General features: G+C 36.2%; 3 protein-coding genes and 1 long non-coding RNA gene across 10 annotated transcripts; 2 read left to right on the top strand and 2 right to left on the bottom strand.

Moving 5' to 3' along the window:
- Positions 1-3: 3 nt before the first annotated feature.
- LOC6648483 (frataxin homolog, mitochondrial) lies at positions 4-939 on the bottom strand. Its single transcript, XM_002071596.3, has 2 exons — positions 560-939; positions 4-490 (listed from the first exon to the last, which is right to left on the bottom strand). Exons 1-2 carry the CDS (start codon positions 890-892, stop codon positions 248-250), a joined length of 576 nt encoding a protein of 191 aa, XP_002071632.1. The 5' UTR covers positions 893-939; the 3' UTR covers positions 4-247.
- Positions 940-1,004: 65 nt separating this feature from the next.
- On the top strand, positions 1,005-2,608 carry LOC6649011 (zinc finger protein 622). The gene is made up of 3 exons (XM_002071595.4): positions 1,005-1,638; positions 1,703-2,065; positions 2,123-2,608. The coding sequence occupies exons 1-3, from the start codon at positions 1,141-1,143 to the stop codon at positions 2,471-2,473; spliced, it is 1,212 nt and encodes a 403-aa protein (XP_002071631.1). The 5' UTR covers positions 1,005-1,140; the 3' UTR covers positions 2,474-2,608.
- A 1,221-nt stretch (positions 2,609-3,829) lies between these two features.
- LOC6649010 (serine/threonine-protein kinase minibrain) lies at positions 3,830-19,514 on the bottom strand. 4 transcript variants are annotated; one of them, XM_002071594.4, is made up of 8 exons: positions 19,400-19,514; positions 15,446-15,588; positions 15,224-15,358; positions 11,059-11,230; positions 10,827-10,994; positions 10,427-10,713; positions 9,477-10,356; positions 3,830-4,836 (listed from the first exon to the last, which is right to left on the bottom strand). In XM_002071594.4, the coding sequence occupies exons 1-8, from the start codon at positions 19,455-19,457 to the stop codon at positions 3,998-4,000; spliced, it is 2,682 nt and encodes an 893-aa protein (XP_002071630.1). In that variant the 5' UTR covers positions 19,458-19,514; the 3' UTR covers positions 3,830-3,997. The 4 variants fall into 4 exon arrangements, with proteins under 4 accessions (XP_002071630.1, XP_023034710.1, XP_023034711.1 ...); XM_023178942.2 differs by lacking the exon at positions 19,400-19,514 and adding an exon at positions 16,393-16,822; XM_023178944.2 differs by lacking the exons at positions 3,830-4,836; positions 19,400-19,514 and adding exons at positions 8,816-8,913; positions 16,393-16,822.
- LOC124460499 lies at positions 12,513-14,909 on the top strand. Of its 4 annotated transcripts, XR_006954406.1 has the most exons (10): positions 12,513-12,590; positions 12,738-12,820; positions 12,902-13,001; positions 13,159-13,241; positions 13,322-13,421; positions 13,530-13,629; positions 13,711-13,810; positions 13,915-14,014; positions 14,096-14,195; positions 14,277-14,909. It is a non-coding gene; the product is annotated as an uncharacterized LOC124460499 (long non-coding RNA). The 4 variants fall into 4 exon arrangements; XR_006954409.1 differs by lacking the exon at positions 12,902-13,001; XR_006954408.1 differs by lacking the exon at positions 13,159-13,241.
- Positions 19,515-19,634: the final 120 nt, after the last annotated feature.

The raw sequence follows: 19,634 nt of genomic DNA, 5'->3' as shown, positions 1-19,634 counted from the left end.
TAATGAACTGTAAATCTTGTTGGAATTTAATTACAAAACTTTTATGAAGTAAATCGGCTTAAGGACATTGGGTGTGTCCGAAATTGGAAAATTGTTTTACAATCTTACAGATAATGAATGGCTTTTATAAAGCCTTTTTACATTTCATACTTTCAAAAACAATTTTTGCCAAGCGCACAAAACATTTTGGTGCAATCGAAATTACAATTTTATCTACATACATTCTTATTAGGCTTTTAGACTTTTTTTAACTACCATAGGGCAATTGGATAAAATCAATAGACTGGCTTTTGATTATGTTTGGTATTTCCAATTGTAGGAGACTGTGTAATGTTTCGCCGCTGTGCTTGTAAACCCATTTGTTGTCCACAAAATCAAAACGTTTGGGTCCACTGGTGGGTGAACTTAACCAGATTTGTTTATTTGGCGTTTGTCGGTTGATCACATACGTGCCATGTGGTTGACCCAAATTAACGGTGAGTACACCATCCTGTGCCAGTAAAATACAGGGAATGTTTAAATGATGTAACCAATGGAGCAGCTTATTTTGTGTACTTACACCATAAGACACATCAGAACCCTTGAGATCGTTGGCATTCTCAGTCAGCTCCTCGAAATAGTCGCAGAGGGCATCTAAAGTCTCGGAGCATACACGTTCGTAGGTGGCAGTGTCCAGGTGAGACTCGGCAGCATCTTCCTTCTGGTTACCGTAAAATCGTCGGCATTGGTAATCCGGCCGATTATGAGAGGAGTACGTACTTTGAGTCGAATTTTGTCGAGCGGCAGTGTTATATGCGATACCTCGATTGCAGTTTGCTGCCGCAGCAGCAGCAGCGGAACGCCAAACATTGCCGCAAAAACGGAGATGTGGGATTATTCGATGTGTTAGCATTTTGTATTCTAATTGTTGAACGTTGGTTTTTGTCTAAGTGTTGGATAACAATCCACACAAGCAGTGAAACAGTAACTCTTATCGATAATATATCGATAAATTATTACAACAGATATTGAGATCGGTATCGGTGGCAGTCAACTCCTCGTGGCAAGAAAAGGAAACAAAGAAAACATTTCAAATATCTGATTTAGATTTGTTGTGAAATTCCAAATTGAAGAGTTTAGGCGTTCTTCCAATCTCCAACCATGTCCCAATTCACGTGCATCAATTGCGATGCGCGTTTTGCTAATGCCGACATCCAGCGGGAACACTATAAAACAGACTGGCATCGTTATAATCTGAAGCGCCGTGTGGCCCAGCTGCCTCCAGTGACGGCCGAGGAATTCCAGCAGCGTGTGCTAAGTGCCCGCAGTGCCACTGAAACGGCCCTGGAAGAGCAAAATATGAGCATCTATTGCAATGCTTGTCGCAAGCAATTTGGCAATCAAAAAGCACACGACAATCACCTGAATAGCAAGAAGCACAAAGAAAGCCTGGCGCGATATGAACGTTCAGCGGCCACATCCAAGGAGCCAGTGTGTGTGAAAAGCGTTGTGGAACCGCGACCACATCCAGCTTTGGCGGCGGCAGCAGCTGGCAAAGGACGTCATGCCTTTACAGAGCGAGCCAATCAAATGGATTGTGAGGACGAGGATGCTGTCGATGATGATGATGATGATTTTGAGGACATTGAAGAGGAAGAGGTACGAAATTGATAGCTAAAGGTACTTCGATATATGGTTATTTATGTTTCTTCCTCTTAAACAGGTGGACTCTGATGAATGGGACAAAATACCAGAGAATCCTTTAACTGAACGCGATTGTCTCTTCTGTAACCATACTAGCGATGACCTAGTGGAGAATCTAAAACATATGTCTGTGGCTCATTCCTTCTTTATACCCGACACTGAATACTGTACCGATATCGAGGGTCTACTTTATTATCTAGGCGAGAAGGTGGCCAATTATTTCATTTGCCTCTCGTGTAATGATCGTGGCAAAACGTTTTATTCTCTGGATGCAGTACGCAAACACATGGTCGACAAGGGTCACTGTCAAATGTTGCACGAAGGCGTGGCATTGGCAGAATATGCTGAATATTATGATTACAGTTCTAGTTACCCAGACAATGTAAGTATTTCACATGCCATTCCATCACTCTTATATAACTTTCACTTCATTTTGCAGAAGGATGGCATGGACATTGATGATGAGGTGGTGCCCGACTTGCTTGATGGTGATGAATATCAATTGGTTTTACCCTCCGGAGCAGTTATTGGTCATCGATCGCTTTTACGCTACTACAAACAACATTTACGTCCAGGACGGGCCGTAGTCCTTAAGAAATCTGATCGAAAATTGCATCACGTACTCAGCGAGTATCGGGCCCTCGGATGGACACAAACACAACAGCAGGCAGCGGCACGTAAGGCGCGCGATATACATCTAATGAAGCGTGTCCAGTCCAAATGGCAAATGAAATTGGGAACCAAAGCTAACAAATTGCAAAAGCATTACAGGGCTCAAATCTTAGTGTAATTGCCGGCCTGCTAGCACTATTCCAGTTCAATAATTGCTGCTTGTAAATCAAGAAAAACCGAAATGTTTTTGTTTTTATTAAATTTATTAAAACTAAAGATAAAATTAAAATCCATGTATCATTCAGGAACAGAACTATGGGTCGCGTTCTAAATTTATACAAAGCTTCAAGAAACAAAAAAGGGCAGATAAAATTTCTTGTCGTTAAGCGATTAATATTAGTTCTGCCAGCAACGAATACTTTCTTTCCAGACAGAGTCCTGCTAAGAGATATATTTTTCTATAGCATACTTATTGGATGAACTGGAACAAAAATTACAAGTTTTAGAATTTTAAATATTTATTTTAGGACTCCTTCGATGAGCATCATTGGGAACCGACGGTACTTAAAGATCCTTCGGGAGCGTTTCTATTCACCTGGATTTAGGAAATCTATTCGATGGAAAATTATCGTCAAGATAACAAATAGTTTTTGCATTGATCGCTTGGCCAAAACTTTTATTGTACCTTGGCCATTTGTTTACCAATTGGTATTGAACTCTGTCTGTTAGCCATAAAAGCAAATGGGGAAACATTTTTTAAAAGTCGATCGTTGCCTCATTCCATTTTGAACAAAAAATTACTCCACTTTTTTTTCTGCTTAAATTAGGCATTTTCTTTTTTTCACTTTTGTTTCTATTCAAAATAAAATTACATACATAAATTAAATTAAATAATATTTACTTTTGATTTCTGTTTTTTTTTTCGATTTTAAGTAAAAATATATATAGTTAAAATTAAGCTTTATAATTAGGCAAAAAAAGAGTTCTATACTGTAAAATTAAAATAAAAAAAAAAGAAATTCCAAAAATTTATGGGTTGGGGATGACTATTAAATAAAATATGTAAATGTTTCTTGGGGAAGGGGGTAGCGGAAAGTGTTATTACGAGATAATCGAAAGATAATTTGAGCTACGTAAAACCCAAGCCTATTACATGGAGGAAAAACCAAACGATATGGGAAAACACATTCGGATGTTTTCCAAAATTGATCCAGCTTGAATTGTAATACCGACGACTCGTATCAAATCCTTAATTGAATACCAAACAAAGACGTTCCAACCGACCTAAAACTAAAGAAAAGCTCGCACTGTGTTTAATTCGTTTGTTGATCAACACTAGTAATGAGTATGTGTTGGAAGTGATGGTTTAACAAACGTTTAATAACGAGTAAATGATTCGTTACTTTTCATACATGTTTTGTTCACACATTCAAAACGATCAATTTGTCTAGATATGGGTGTAGGATGTTCGAAATGATGAAAGGGAAAGGGGAGAGAGAGAGAGAGAGAGAGAGTGGTATAATAAATATGTAGCTGCGTTTCACTGCCTGACGGCCTGAATGTCGCCGGCTTTTTGAGCAGTGTGCTATAATAAATTTTAATAGTTAATATATGTATTAATATATATGTATGTATATATATATATATATATATGTATGTATATAATAATCATAATTATAAGTAGATGAATATTCTTTCTAGGCTAGTGTATAACTACAGGATTCTGTTGAACACATACGCCCACCATGGGCGACGACGATGAGGCATCGCTAGTGGCCCCAGTGGTCGAACTGCTGCCGGATGTACCCGAACCCACTGTGGCCGTTGGTGCTGCCGTTGCCACAGCGGCTCCCAAATTGCGACGCTGGGCGGCAGTCGACATGGACGTTGGATGATTCGGGGGCAGTTGCAATGGCATTGACATGGGCAGCGGCAGCGGCAGTGGCGGCAAAGGCAAATCGCTTAACGAGGCGGGCGCCTGGCCATAAAACGAGCCCGATGGTGTCGGCGGAAACAGCAGCGACGTATACGACGATGACGATGTGGAGGGTGGACCCGATCCGGCGCTGGGCACAGGCGGATTGCCAGCACCGCCAGCTGCCGAAGCGCTTATTACACTCGAATCGGTCATCATTAGATGGGAGGCAGCAGCCGCAGCTGCCGACATACTGCCATAATGATGCTGCATTAGATCCAATGGCAGTGAGGCTGGGGCTTTGGGTGTATAGCCACCAAGGCTAGGCGGTGGCGGCAATCGTGTCAGTATGATAGGCACACGTAGGCGTCCATTTGGTCGAGAATTCATCCCACCGCCGACGCCGCCGCCGCCAGCTCCACCCACCATTCCCACGCCAGGGCCTGAGGCAATTGGTGGCACTGGAGGTGGTGGCATTTGTTGTTTGCTCAGTCCTCCAAGTCCTCCACCCAGTGGCGGGTCGCAGTCCATGGCGTGCGGATAGCTATTGCTGTTGATGTTGTTGTTGTTGTTGTTGTTGCTGCTGCTGTACATTTGTCGGCGATTGTTGTTCGTTAGCACCAGACCTGAAAATTCGAAACAATTGCAAATGTAATAAATGTATTCAATTCGACGTAGAAGAAGAAGAAGGACGCCAGCCAAAACCTAAGGATGAGAGAGATAATTCTTCAAGTGTTAATGGACAATCGTTGGACATGCAGGAGATCATTTTCTCTGTCCCCATTTGCTTCTTAATTACTGTCCTGGCGATGAACGAGAAATTCTATTCCCTGAATTCAAATTTATAAATATCATTAGATCTCGAACCACTGTAGGAAAATTCTCGATAAAGAAGACGAATTTAATCGAAATTTCGGTTAATACGCACCTATTTCTAAATTTAATTGAAATGTTTAAATTCACAAAGTAATGTGAAATTTAAGAAATGTATCATTCACCGTTCCTTATAATTTTTTTTTTTTTTTTGTTGATTATATCATAAGTTTTTATTGAAGTTTTTTTTTTTCTTTCTTTTTTTAAATATTTTTTTTGTCTTTAGTTTTTTTTTTTTGTTTTTATTATTTTTTCCGTTTTTTTTTTTCGTTTGTTTTTGTTTGTTTCTTTTGTTTTGGGTTTTGTTTTCGTTTTTCGGTTTGTCTTCCGTGTTTGCTTAACATTAGTTATCATTTCATAAATTGTTTCGTACTCAATTTTAAACTTAAATTCATCATATTTATAAATGCCTAAATATGTATGTATGCATGTATGTGTGGATACAAGTGTGTGTGTGTTTCTTGTGTGTGTGTGTGTGTGTTTCTGTTTGTAGAAGAATTTGAATAAATCTCATACGCTTTTCAATTGTTAAAATTGTTGGTAATTTCCTTTTAGTTTTTTGTTTTTATTGTTGCAATACTGTTTGGTTAGTTTTTTTTTTCAGAAAATGCATGAGGATCGCTTTTTATTTTATGTTTTCTTTTATCGCTTTTTATTTTTACCTTTTATTATTCTGGTTTTAATGTATTTTATTTTTTTTTTTATTTTTTAGCTTTTAATGAAAACTGTAACTATAGAATATGCTTTTTGTTTTTGTTTTTTGTTTTTTTTTTTGTTCGTTCATGCGGATTCTCATTTTGCTATTGCACACCTTAAGGCTTGGGTCGGGTACTCGTTATTTTTCCATTACTCGTTAGTTCTCTAATTTATTCTTTGCTCTGCTGCAAGTGAATATGTTGGTGTGTGTGTGTGTGTGTGTGTGTGTGTATGGGAGTGTTAATAATTTACATAATTTTTTATTGGTTTAAATTCTCAAATTCTCATTTACGTTCTTTTGGGGGCCTGACTAATCACTAAATTTCCTTTTTGTTTTGTATTATATTTTTTATTTATTTATTTATATATATATATATATATATGCAGCACATGCTTTTCTATGTCTGTGTGTGTGTGTATTCGTCTGGGGGATTTTGTTAAAATTAAATGAATAATAATTTATTCATAAGTATTTTTCATTATTTGTATATGTATGTATAGATGTTTCCTTGTTTGTTCGTTTTTTGTATGTATGTATGCATGTAATTGTTATGTATGTTGTATGTATGTTTGTTAATTTATTAAATGCTAAAGTTCTTTTCTTTTCTCTTATTTTTGTTTTTCATACTTTTCAAAATTTTGTTTTGTTAAATTTTGTTTTCTTCGTGTTAAAATTGTGCATACAAATCAATCAATCATCCTTTCTGAACACTTTTTTCTTCTTTTTTTTTTTTTTCTTCGATATCATTTGAATTTTTTGTTTCGCTTTTTTTACATGCCTACAACTTTTTATTGGCTTCCATTTTTTTTTATTATATTGATGATTTGAGGATTTCCTTGTCTTTTTTGCCTTACCGTTTTGGTATACTTTTCACACACACACCCACATACATACACCCACACACATACATACGTTGATAGACACAGACACACACACACACACACACACCCACACCCACACACCTTCAACTTTCTATCTATTATGCATGTGTAAAATTTAAACCATTATTTCGTCTCTTCTCCTTTACCTTTAATCCCGTTAGTTGCTTTACGATGCGTGTATGTATGTATGATTAAATATATGTTTAAATGCATGTCAGTAGAATGGAAGCGAAAATGGATAGAACATCGATTAATAGGGGGCAGGGAAACAGGTTAACCCTTAATGGTTGTTCTTCGTCGAATCGCTAACGAAAAAAAAAAAAACACTATTTTGGAAAAATATTAAAAATATTCGATAAAAGGTTTTTTTCTACATATCGATACATCTAGACATAACAAAAACTTTATAAATTGTATACTTGAGAGAATATAAACTATAAGATACTATTGGAAAATCTTGTACTTTAGTTTTAAGGACATTTTTTAAGAACTTTCGAAATTTTGATCGCAGTCGTTAAAGAACAACCTTCTTTGTAGGTAAAATAAGAAATAGGCTTAAGATTTTTGGCGAATGTAAAAAGAAAATAAGTACTATAATACCTAAAGGATTTATTGTTGTGATACGAAAAACAAATTGACTTTGAATATTATTTCAAAACGACTCATCGTGAAAAAATATTGTTTTCAGAAATCAGAAAATAGAAAAAACAAGAAAAAAAAATTATCTAAACGCTGGAGAATTGTAAATCTGGTGAGAAATCTAATTGAAAATTGATTTTCAAATGCAAATATATTATATTTGAAATACAAATTTTTGGGCCCTTATGAACGGAATGAAAATTGTTAGGTATGCCTGAATTTAAATGCCTTGATTGAAAAAAATGTCCGAAAAGGGCTATGAGATCAATCTGTGTATGTGTGTGTGTTTGTGTGGAAGGTGCGTGTGTGTGGGTGGTATATAGTACAAACTCGCTGGACTTGTATTATATATATATATATATATATATATATATGTATGTATATTTTTTTTCCTTCGTTTTGGTATAAGTTGCATTTACTTTTCTCTCTTAAATTTTCTGTTTTATCTTTTTGCATATGTATAAACCGTTGATTTTACTTCGTTCACATACATATAGATATATGTATGTATGCAGCGGGTTCGTATTATATATATGTATATATATATATATATGTGTATTTTTATGGTATATACTAAATTAGATACATATGTATATGTATACTCGGTATTGAGGGAGAGTATGTCTTTTTTTATTTGTTTTTAGTGTATGTTGTGATTTAATATATATATATATTTATGTATTTATGTATGTTAATATATGTATATATACGCATATACAGATATACATGATGTATGGTATGTATGTATTTGTCTGTACATATGTATGGCAGTCATTAAGAAAGTCGTTAAGGATTTCTTCATCGTTTCTACGTACTAATAATTTATATCTCGACTTCTTCTCTTCTTTGTTATCATCATAATTATTTTTGTTTCCTTTGTTTAATATATAAATACATAGCATGGATCCTAAATGCTTACATATAAATATATATGTACTTAATATTTCACTTATCGTTTAGGTTTAGTAGACAAAAAAAAAAAAAACAAAGTTAAATTAATTATAAATGGTAACACACGATTGTTTCATTGTTTTTTTTCAGTTTTTTTTTTTTGTTATCCTTTCGGATTCAGATTCAGAGAGCGTCTATAAAATGCATGAGCTTACATCGTTTTGTAATCTAAATGTAAAAAAAAAAAAACTAAGTTTAAACAATAAAAAAAAACCATTGTAACTGAAAAATATATACGTATATTATATGTATACATATACACACATATATATGTACATGTTGTAATTATGTTATATGATCCTGATTCTGCGCCATTCACAAGAGGTTTCTTTCATTTTCTTTGTTTTTGTTTTGTTTTGTTTTGTAGGAAAAACGCAACCTTTGGCTATATACAAATACTCTAACGGTTAATTAAGCGCTGTTTCGTTCGGTGCTGCTCATCGTTACTCGTTACTCGTTACTTGTCGCTCGTTATTTATCTGCTTTGGCATACTCGCTGCTTCTGCTGCTGCTGGTTTACTGTATTACCCTTGATGTTGATGTTGATGATGATGATGTTGTTGTTGTTGTAGTAGTTGTTGTAGTGGTGGTATTGTTATTGTTGTTGTTGTTGCCAGATCCAGCCATATATGAATGTTGATCGCGCGGTCATCGTCGGTCATCTGATATTTTAGTAGCATTTCGTCGTTGTTGTTGTTGTTGTTGATATTTTTTAAAATTTATTTTTTGGTTGTTGTTGTTGTGGTTGTTGACGGGAATGCGGATTTTGGGAAAGGCGCATAGATTAGTAGGATACATTTTGTCGCTTTATTTTTGCGTTGTTTTTGTTTTTCTACTACTAATTAATATAATTAATGTGACAATTCAGATCAGAATCTGATATTTTACCTCTAATAGGTAAATTAAAACGAAATATAATTCAATTAACAAAAAAAAAACAGAATAACTTGGGTTAAATCTAATCTAGGTGCAGCAACTAAATTGAAAATTAAACAAATTTAAAAATCATAAGGTACATACACACATACACACACACACACACACACACACACACATGGGTGTATAAAAATTGAATCCTACTGAAAAGCAACGAAAAACAACGAAACAAACTGAAGAGTATAATTGTTGGGGTAATAGGGCTGGGTGGGGGTAAGAGTTTTTGTTTTTTTTTTTTTGGATGCAATACTTAATCTACTTGATCTACTCGATATATTGATCTACTCACCGTGACATGGTGCGTCCGCCCCACTGCCACCCACCAAAGCCAATGGCAGTGGCATTGATTGCTGTTGCTGTGCTGTTGTGGATCCACCTCCTCCTCCTACACCTGTGACTGATCCGCTATTGCTAACGCCGCCACTGCCACCGCTACCCGTAGAACAACTGGCGGCCGCTGCTGCAGCCGCGGCAGCTGCTGCACTAGATGATACGACGCCACCACTGCTGCTACTGCTGTTACCCGCTCCGGTGCCAAGTCCACCAGCTCCACCGCTGCTGCCGCCGCCACCACCGCCACCGCCAGAACCGGCTCCAGCACCACCAGCTCCACTGCCACCGGCGCCGGCATTTGCTGTTGCGCCAGCGCCACTGGTATTCGTCGATTCGTCAGTGGTGCGCTTAAAGAAATTGTGTTGCAAGGCATAGTATGGTGTGACACGGGTTTTGGGATCAAAATCCAGCATGCGTAATATTAGATCCTTGAATTTTAAATAATCTGATACAGAATGGCCGGGCTCGTCGAGTCGCCGTCCGCCTGGGCCGCCCGTTTCGACACCGAGTATATCGTGCAATTTTCGTGATCCGGGCGGCTTATATTTACGTCCATTTTGGTTCTTCTTCAGCACATAGGAGCCATCCGTCACAATTTTATCGAAAAATTTGCGCGTCTTATGCGATTGATCTAGCAGATATTTGGGTGGCATGCCTAGCACCTCGACGATTTTGTTCATTTGATCGACTTCGTTGCAGCCAGAGAATAGGGGTTCACCCGTATGCATCTCGACCAGTATGCATCCCAATGACCACATATCGATTGCCAGATCATATTGAATGCCCAATAGCACCTCCGGTGAGCGATAAAAGCGCGATTGTATATAATAATATATCTGAAAATGAAGAGAATTGATTAAAAAATGGTTCGAATTTGAATTTGTCTTTGTTTCGTTGCCAACTTACTCGCTGTCCCAGCTGACATGAGCTGCCAAAGTCAACAATCTTAATGGCCGAGCGTTTTGGATTGCATAGCAAGATGTTCTCGGGCTTCAAATCACAGTGTATTATGTTCAGTTCGGGCGTGCTAAGGAACAGCAGCGCCGTGCACAGTTGCTGCGCAAATTTGCGCGTGAGGTTCAACGAGACGCCGCGGAAATTAGTATTCCTTAGCAGATCGTATAGGTTGTATGATAGCAGCTCGAATACCAGACACAAATGATTGCGCCACATAAAATGCCGTTTGAGCTTGACTGTAAGAGACGACATCATAAATCAAGTCATTGTTTATACATACTTATTTCTATCAATACTTATTACAAAGTAACGAGTTACATAGTAACGAGTAACGACGCAAATCACCTACCGATATAGTATTTATTCTCAGCATCCGCACGATTCATCATCTCAAGCAGCTTTACCTCGATTTGCGCCTGATTTAGGAACGGTTTCTTATTTTTAATTATTTTTATCGCTACATGACATTGCTCCTCATGATCGTAGGCTTTTACTACCTGACCAAAACTGCCTTTGCCTAAGAAAGTATTGGGTAATTCATATATTAATCGTTTAATATATTTAGGTTAATTAATACTTACCAATTAACGAATCAATTTCATAGCGATCTAAAAACTTTTCACCATTCTTGATTATATAATCGTGATTATCATCATCATAGCCATCGTTATATAATTTTCGTTCCTTTTTATTGGACGAATCATCATCGCCTTGGGTCTGTTGGGCACGACGTTTCTTTTTCGCATAGTAAACCTAAAAGAAAAAAAAAAAACGGAAGAAAGAAATCATATTAGTTGATGAGGCCAAATAAGTTATGAACGAGATGGAGAAATTTTCTCTTTTAAGGCTCTCGTTACTTTTTATTTCCACTTGATTAAAGTCAAATGTAAACATTGTGCTGTGCTCCACGACCGGCGACGGCGGCGGCGGTGGCAATGACAAACCAAGAGATGCCGCCCCCCACTTCCACAATCCTCACCCGCCCCACCCCACCGCCCTACTACCCACATCCTGGACTCTACCATTAGCCACTTTACTCACTTTTAATACCTTGCTCTTGCTTATGTACTTTCTCTCTCTCTCTCTCTCTCTCGCTCTCTCTGGTCTCTACCAAAGAAAAAATTGATTGCATGCACAAGCTTGGTGAAAAAAGTTGTTGCTAACGCGGCATGCGAGCAAAAGTGCGAGGGAGATAGTAAACGAGAACTTCTTTGCAGAAGTAGCAGCAGTGTTGTTGAAACAGACTCAGGCCACCAACAGATACGGAGCGAGAGCGAGTGCGAGAGAGTAAAGCAGCAGAGAGCGCGTGGCGAGAGAGAGAGGAGAGTTTCAACAACGCCTAAAAGCGGGCTGCACAATTTGGGGGCTGCTCAAAAATGGGTGTATGCCGACAAAGTCGCTGCCGCTGCTATTGCTGTGGCTGCTGCTCCTGTCAGCGCATTGCGTTGTTGTGACGTTTTGAGGCCAGTCAAAACGAACCTCAGCCAACCGGCCGACGTCATAGTTAATCTGCAAAATGCTTAAAGGAGAAAAGACCATAGCATACAAAACGGCGTCGCTGCTGTTGCTGCTGCTGGTGCTGCTACAGCTGCATTTTGCCTGATAAAGCTGTGAAAAGGCCAGTTGAAGCTGAAACCGACCCCTCCCCCTACCACAACCGAACCAAAACCCAATGCCCACAGAATCTTATATTCACTCTACTTGCCATTACTTATTTGAGACACTTCCTCCTTCTCCACTCTTCTCTACAGACCCAAACAAAACAATTGTTCCACTCAGTTCGTTCTTCCTCCGTCCTCTGGCGTCGGTAGTTTCCAGTTGGGAATACCCCGTAAATCAATAAAATATTCAATGTTATATGTCAAGTCGTAGTTTGACTTACAACCCAAAGGGTTCTAATTCACTTTAATGTTGTCAATTCGGTATTTTGTTTTGTTAAAAACATTCAAATCTAGTTGCCATTGATTTGCCCCTTGTAAAACATTCAAATAATCTAGTTGCCATTGATTTACCCCTGAAATTTGCCTATGGTCAATGTATAGAGATCAGACTGTAGGATATTTCACTTCATCTCCAACTTGCTTTCTATACGTTTCGTACTCAATTGTGTAAGGTAAGAAAAAAATACAAAAAAATAAAAAAAAATAAAACAAATAAAAAAAATAAAAAAATAAAAACACAAAAAAATACAAAAAAAAAAAAATACAAAAAAAAAAACACAAATAAAAATAAATAAATTTCTTCTCTCCTTTTTCTCTAGAGGATTGCAGTCTTAGAAATTCTATATATATTATAATATATTTCCAACTAGCTCTCTATACGTTTCGTACTCAATTGTGTAAGGTAAGAAAAAAATACAAAAAAATAAAATAAAATAAAAAAAAAAACAAAAAAAATAAAATTTCTTCTCTCCTTTTTCTCTAGAGGATATTTTTCTAGGAGTTTTTGCAGTCTTAGAAATTCTATATATATTATAATATATTTCCAACTAGCTTTCTATACGTTTCGTACTCAATTGTGTAAGGTAAGAAAAAAATAAAAAAAAATAAAAAAAAATAAAAAAAAATAAAACAAATAAAAAAAATAAAAAAATAAAAACACAAAAAATAAAAAAAAAAAAAAAAATACAAAAAAAAAACACAAATAAAAATAAATAAATTTCTTCTCTCCTTTTTCTCTAGAGGATTGCAGTCTTAGAAATTCTATATATATTATAATATATTTCCAACTAGCTCTCTATACGTTTCGTACTCAATTGTGTAAGGTAAGAAAAAAAATACAAAAAAATAAAATAAAATAAAAAAAAAAACAAAAAATAAAATTTCTTCTCTCCTTTTTCTCTAGAGGATATTTTTCTAGGAGTTTTTGCAGTCTTAGAAATTCTATATATATTATAATATATTTCCAACTAGCTCTCTATACGTTTCGTACTCAATTGTGTAAGGTAAGCAAAAAAAAAAAATAATAAATAAATAAATAAATAAATAAAAAAATTAAAAAAAATGAAAACACAAACAAAAATAAATAAATTTCTTCTCTCCTTTTTCTTTAGAGGATATTTTTCTAGGAGTTTTTGCAGTCTTAGAAATTCTATATATATTATGATATATTTCCAACTAGCTCTCTATACGTTTCGTACTCAATTGTGTAAGGTAAGAAAAAAAATACAAAAAAATAAAATAAAATAAAAAAAAAACAAAAAAAATAAAATTTCTTCTCTCCTTTTTCTCTAGAGGATATTTTTCTAGGAGTTTTTGCAGTCTTAGAAATTCTATATATATTATAATATATTTCCAACTAGCTCTCTATACGTTTCGAACTCAATTGTGTAAGGTAAGCAAAAAAAAAATAATAAATAAATAAATAAATAAATAAAAAAATTTAAAAATGAAAACACAAACAAAAATAAATAAATTTCTTCTCTCCTTTTTCTTTAGAGGATATTTTTCTAGGAGTTTTTGCAGTCTTAGAAATTCTATATATATTATAATATATTTCCAACTAGCTCTCTATACGTTTCGTACTCAATTGTGTAAGGTAAGAAAAAAAATACAAAAAAATAAAATAAAATAAAACACAAATAAAAATAAATAAATTTCTTCTCTCCTTTTTCTCTAGAGGATATTTTTCTAAGAGTTTTTACAGTCTTAGAAATTCTATATATATTATAATATATTTCCAACTAGCTCTCTATACGTTTCGTACTCAATTGTGTAAGGTAAGAAAAAAAATACAAAAAAATAAAATAAAATAAAACACAAATAAAAATAAATAAATTTCTTCTCTCCTTTTTCTCTAGAGGATATTTTTCTAAGAGTTTTTACAGTCTTAGAAATTCTATATATATTATAATATATTTTGTACGGTTAAGCAAACGGAGGAACTCGGAGTTTAAATAACCAACTCTTGTGAGGAAACGCAATTATGGCTGAACAAAGTAAGACGACTAACACTAAGGCCGATACTGTCGAGGGGGTGACACAAACAGAGCAGTCTATTCCACCCGTATTTGGAGATGCATCCGATATTCTTGTCATCGATGGGGAACAAGAAAACCTCATCGGAGAGCCATTGTCTATGCGAACTCGCATTTCATTGTTCAAACAACGTTTTGCTGTTAAATTTACTCCTCGATTGTTGGTACTCCTAGGAATTTTTACGCTATTAGGGGCTAAATTGTACGCTGACTGGCATGAGCAGAAGCGTCGTGAGGCAGAAGAGACGAAGTTTTACGGACTAATGGATTCTTTTTTCAAACTCAAATCACATTTTTATTAAGCGGCCTAAATCAAAAGAGCTCCATATTCTATACACAAATGGGTTCTTATTACTAGTTATTGTTAACCACAAAAAAAATGTTAAATTCGCGATATTGAAAATTAATTGTTCTAGTTAAAAATATAAAAGCCCTGAGAGGTTGTGCTATGATTAATTGAAAACCGGATACTTCCGGAACTCTTCATTATATTTGACGGGGCTCTCTGGGTCTACTTAACTGCCTTTTCTAATCTAATCGAACATGTTGTGGACCATCGTTGTAAAGCAGGGTATCTCGTAGTTAATATGATGGCCAAATGAATTTCTCGCATTTGGCAAATGGATGAATGGATGGATAGATTGATTGATAGATAGATAGACAGATGGCGATCATTGCGAACGGGTCAAGGACATCGTAGCAAGCGTTCAGTTTCTAGCTTTTTTGATCGACAGCCAAAAACAAAACAAAAAAATAAAATAAAAACTTACCTCATTTATGTGCTTGTAGGTCTTTATCAGATCGACGCTCAGCTTGCGCAATGGTGCTATGGCCGGATCACGAAAATGTGTAGGTATACGGGCCTGCATGGCTCGCACCTCCGACGAAGACGAAGGACTAGAGTGCTGTGGATGAGATGAGATGAGATGAGAAGAGAAGAGACGGATCAGCGTCTAATGATTATCCATGGAAATGCATAATTCAGTACTTACATGATGCATAACATCACGATGCGTTGGTGGCAGTTCCTCTTCGACCACAAACCGTCCATAGAGGGGTGCATGACGTTGTCTACCTCCTCCGCTACCCTGCGTTGTGTCTACGGCTCCCGCACTGGACCCATAGGCAGCGGTCACTGTAAAATACACAAAGTAAAAGATAGACACAGTGAGTGAATGATAAATCAATTATGTATGTACAAAATGTATAATTCGCTGGGTTCAATGACCGTTTCAGTTTGTTCTTTACCCTTTCTACTTTTCACAGATTCTCTCTACCCTACATACACAGGAGATTGTAATGCACCTGTTCTTCCACCTGATCAGTAAAACAGTTGCCAAAAAGGCAACAAAACACACACACACACACACACACACAACACAATGCCGCTCGTTTCCTTCTCTTTTCTTCCTCACATCTACATTTTGTTGGTGGTTCTCGTTGTTCTTTTCGTTTGTTCTTTTTATTCTACATTTATCTTTTTTTGTTTTGTACCTTTAAATTTAGCATCAGACACTACTGATGAAATTATTACACAATATGCAATGCTGCTGCCGCTGCGGCTGCGGCTGCCACATAATATTTGCCGTTATAGTTTTTCTTAACTTAAATTTCCCCCATCTTCTTCTTCGTCTTCGTCTACTTGTTTTCTCTATCATATAAATAGCGCAAGCAAAGAAGAAAAAAAAAAACTAAATCAAGGAAAGATCAAACTACAAACCCAATCCGACGTCTTCCCTTCACCCAGGCAATGCGCACGCACAGCTTCAGCACAACTTGTTTTAGTTCAGTTTAGATCTGACTAATTCTGGATTCTAGTCGAGTCATTATTGATAAGACTTAAGCCTACTAACCTAAGGCCTAAGACCACACACACACACACACACACAAGCATTCAGTTCTTCCTTAAAAACTTTAGCTTTTTCCCCTTTTTGCTTACAAATGTAATGTGGCTCATGTGATGGCGGCGGCGTCTCCTGATGGTGCTGACCATGACCCAAACCCATCAATACATTGCCATCCAGCTGATCGCCATTTAATAGGAATTTCGAATTATAATGGCCATGACTGCTGCTATTGCTGCTGTTACTTCCTCCATCAAAGCTATTCACCCGATGTTGGCAACCAATTTGTGCCAAATAATTGATATAATAAGGCGGCGATTGAGCCTGAGCCTGTGCCTGAGGATGAAATGTTAACGTTGCCGATGATGCGGCTACATTGCCATTGCCATTGCGTGCATAGGTGTTTGCACTCGGCGGCTGGAGGAACGCATCATCATCATCAACATCATCATCATGGCCATTGCCGTTCATTGACTGCCAATAAACCAAAGCCGTTGCCGCCGTTGACATCTTGTCTTTTGGCTATATCTTATATATGTATGTATATATATATATTTTTTGTTTTTATATATCGTATATCGGTGTTAGTGCGCGCTTCCTGATTTGCTTTTGGATGATGCAGCGGCACTCAGAACAAATATTATAATATTAATGAAAAAAATGCAATAAATATGAACAATTTATTCTCATCTTTTTCATTTGGTATTATTTTTAGTTGTTTGGTTGATTGAACTGACTGACTGACTGACTAACTGACTGACTGACAACTGACTAGACTACCACTTCACCACTTTCTGGCGCGATGATCTGCGTCGCGTGAAAATTCAGCGCAAACTGCGGTAATTTTTTCGTATTTTGTTGTTTTTGTTTTTTGTCGTATTTCGTATTTGTATTTTGTGACTGGCCCCAGAGTCGCCATTCGTCGTCTGTTTTATTTATATGGCGTTGTTGTTGTTGTTGTTATTGTTGCTGTTGCTACTCTGTGTCGGCGAGTGCATTTCTGTCACTAATGTAAATCATGATCATCACGATGCTGATGCAGCTAATGATGATGATGATAATGATGTTGATGATGATGATCCACAGTGAATGCTGCCTAAGCAACTAAAGAAAAAGATGCAACAACACGTTAAAAAGTGACCAGAGAGATTTAGTAACTTTTTACAACAATAAATAATAGAATAAACATAATGAAGAAATCTAACTATCAATTACTTCAAAACTGACGAGTAACGAGTAAGTAGTAACGAATGTTTTAAGGTATACTGCGACAAGCAGATGATAGATGGTAACAATCTAGTGGAGAGATTGATCAAAAGGAAATGCAACAACTCGCCCAACATCTAACGAGTGACAAATGACGAGTTTGACATTAAGATGCCAAGTTGATGGGTATTTGCCCTCTTATCTCTGCGTATTTCCTGTAAGTTCTTTTCTTTTGACTAGTTCCTGGTTTCTAGTTCCATTTATCGGTTGTGCGACAGTTGTATCTCTGTCAGCGGTTGCTCTTTGTTTTTTGTTGTTTTCTTTTTTTTTTTTGTCAAGAGTCAAATTGCACAGTTCCGCTTTTTGAAGATAATGGAAATTCAACGATGACATGTGCGGGGGACGCTTGTTGGTGGGGAGCATAGAGAGGTGTAGGTTGTCTATTACTTGTATATATTTATGAATAATAATGATAAATTCCGTTTCTTTGTTGTCATTGTCGTTGGAGAGAAGATTAAGTAAATGATATGTGAAATAATAAAATGGATTTAATTGAATTTTTATTATTACTGTTTTTTAGTCATTATAAAAAAAAAACCAGAGGGCCGGGGCTAACTTCAACCGCGTCAAAGTTTGTATACCCTTGCAACTTTTTTGGTAACTCTTTCCTTAACTATAGCCATCAAAGTGGAGGAACGTTTTATCTAAAGAGTCTAATGTTTGCGAAAGAACGGCCTACAATTTTAGCATAGGGAATAACGACCGATCGTTCCTACGGCAGCTATATGATATAGTCACCCGATCTTGATCAAATTTGGCATAGTCATTTATATGTGTAATAAACTCACCAATATTAAATTTCACGACAATAGCTTAGAAAATAACGAAGTTATTGAGAAAAGTCACTGTTCGTGACTTTGCCGTTTGTATGGGAGCTATATGATATAGTGGTCCGATCCGGCTGAGAGAGTATATCCGAGATATACAAACTGTGCAGTATATACAAGCCTACATGGAAAAATTTCAATGCCCTGTAGCTCTTACGGTCTAGGAGGAGTTTGCTTTGATCCAGACGGACAGACGGACGGATATGTCTATTTGAACTCGTCTCGTCGTGCTGATCAAGAATATATATACTTTATATGCTCGGACATGCTTCCTTCCATGCGTTGCACACTTCTGACCAAAATTAATATACCCTTTTTGCAAGGGTATAAAAAGAAAGAATAATGAACACAAGAGAGAGGTAGAGAAAGAGAGAGGAAAAGTAATTATAAATATTGATGGAACACTCTCTTGCATGACAAAATGACTTAAGTTCCATCTATTTTTAGAAACAAAAAAAAAAAAGAAAACGAACTGACGATTTTCTCGTTTAATACCAAAAATAGTTGATGCGGCATTTGGATTTGGCAAATGGCTGACCTATCTTTATCTAGCTTAATCAATGATGATGATGATGATTCTTTTCATGATGTTGTTGTTGATGACGATGATGCAGCTATCAAAAACGTACGTTTCTCGTAAAAATAGTTGCAATACGTCGTAAGCAATGATATCAGAGCCACTCATGAGTCATAAATGATCCATGAATGGTTTTCAATTGTTCTATTTTTATCGCCCCACTTGATACAATATTTGTTCTATATACCTACTGTCGGGCGGGCGCCAGGTTTATCACCATAAATAAAGGGGAATACCCGCCAAAATCTTAATGAGTATGAATTCATTTTGCAAGTAACCTTAGCAATAATTACAATATCCTTTCAATTCTCTATAGAGAAATTTGTCTTATTTCCTCCGCCTAGTTACTTTCACCCCTCAATTCTTGTTTATCCCTTCAATATCCTTTCTATATACTATTATGTGTAATTCATGATTTTTGAATATACTTACACTTCTGCTTGTTCTTATCCATACCGCTGCCGCTATTCGTGTCCTCCAATCTATACATGTGGCCTGGGTTTTTTTTCCTGGTGTGTGTGTTTAAACTTAAAAACTTTAAACTATATAGAGATATCTATATATTTCTTTATGTATATATATAAATATACATATATATATATATATATATTTAGATTGACCTTTTGTTGTTGTTGTTATATATAGATATTGCCTTAGTGTTTATGTA

The sequence above is a fragment of the Drosophila willistoni genome, assembly GCF_018902025.1.
Source record: "Drosophila willistoni isolate 14030-0811.24 chromosome XL unlocalized genomic scaffold, UCI_dwil_1.1 Seg141, whole genome shotgun sequence".
In the NCBI taxonomy this organism is placed as follows: domain Eukaryota; kingdom Metazoa; phylum Arthropoda; class Insecta; order Diptera; family Drosophilidae; genus Drosophila; species Drosophila willistoni.
Note: the sequence above shows the minus strand (reverse complement) of the source record. Positions and strands in the feature narration are given on the sequence as shown.

Excerpts from the sequence above, each read along its gene's own strand:
- LOC6648483 (XM_002071596.3), bottom strand. The coding sequence starts at position 892 with ATGCTAACACATCGAATAATCCCACATCTCCGTTTTTGCGGCAATGTT. Across the intron at positions 491-559 it reads GTTCTGATGTGTCTTATGGT|GATGGTGTACTCACCGTTAA; the intron begins GTAAGTACACAA and ends TTACTGGCACAG.
- LOC6649011 (XM_002071595.4), top strand. The coding sequence starts at position 1,141 with ATGTCCCAATTCACGTGCATCAATTGCGATGCGCGTTTTGCTAATGCC. Across the intron at positions 1,639-1,702 it reads AGGACATTGAAGAGGAAGAG|GTGGACTCTGATGAATGGGA; the intron begins GTACGAAATTGA and ends CCTCTTAAACAG. Across the intron at positions 2,066-2,122 it reads GTTCTAGTTACCCAGACAAT|AAGGATGGCATGGACATTGA; the intron begins GTAAGTATTTCA and ends TTCATTTTGCAG.
- LOC6649010 (XM_023178942.2), bottom strand. The coding sequence starts at position 16,807 with ATGTCAACGGCGGCAACGGCTTTGGTTTATTGGCAGTCAATGAACGGC. Across the intron at positions 10,357-10,426 it reads CATGTCAGCTGGGACAGCGA|ATATATTATTATATACAATC; the intron begins GTAAGTTGGCAA and ends CTTCATTTTCAG. Across the intron at positions 4,837-9,476 it reads GGCGGACGCACCATGTCACG|GTCTGGTGCTAACGAACAAC; the intron begins GTGAGTAGATCA and ends TCGAATTTTCAG.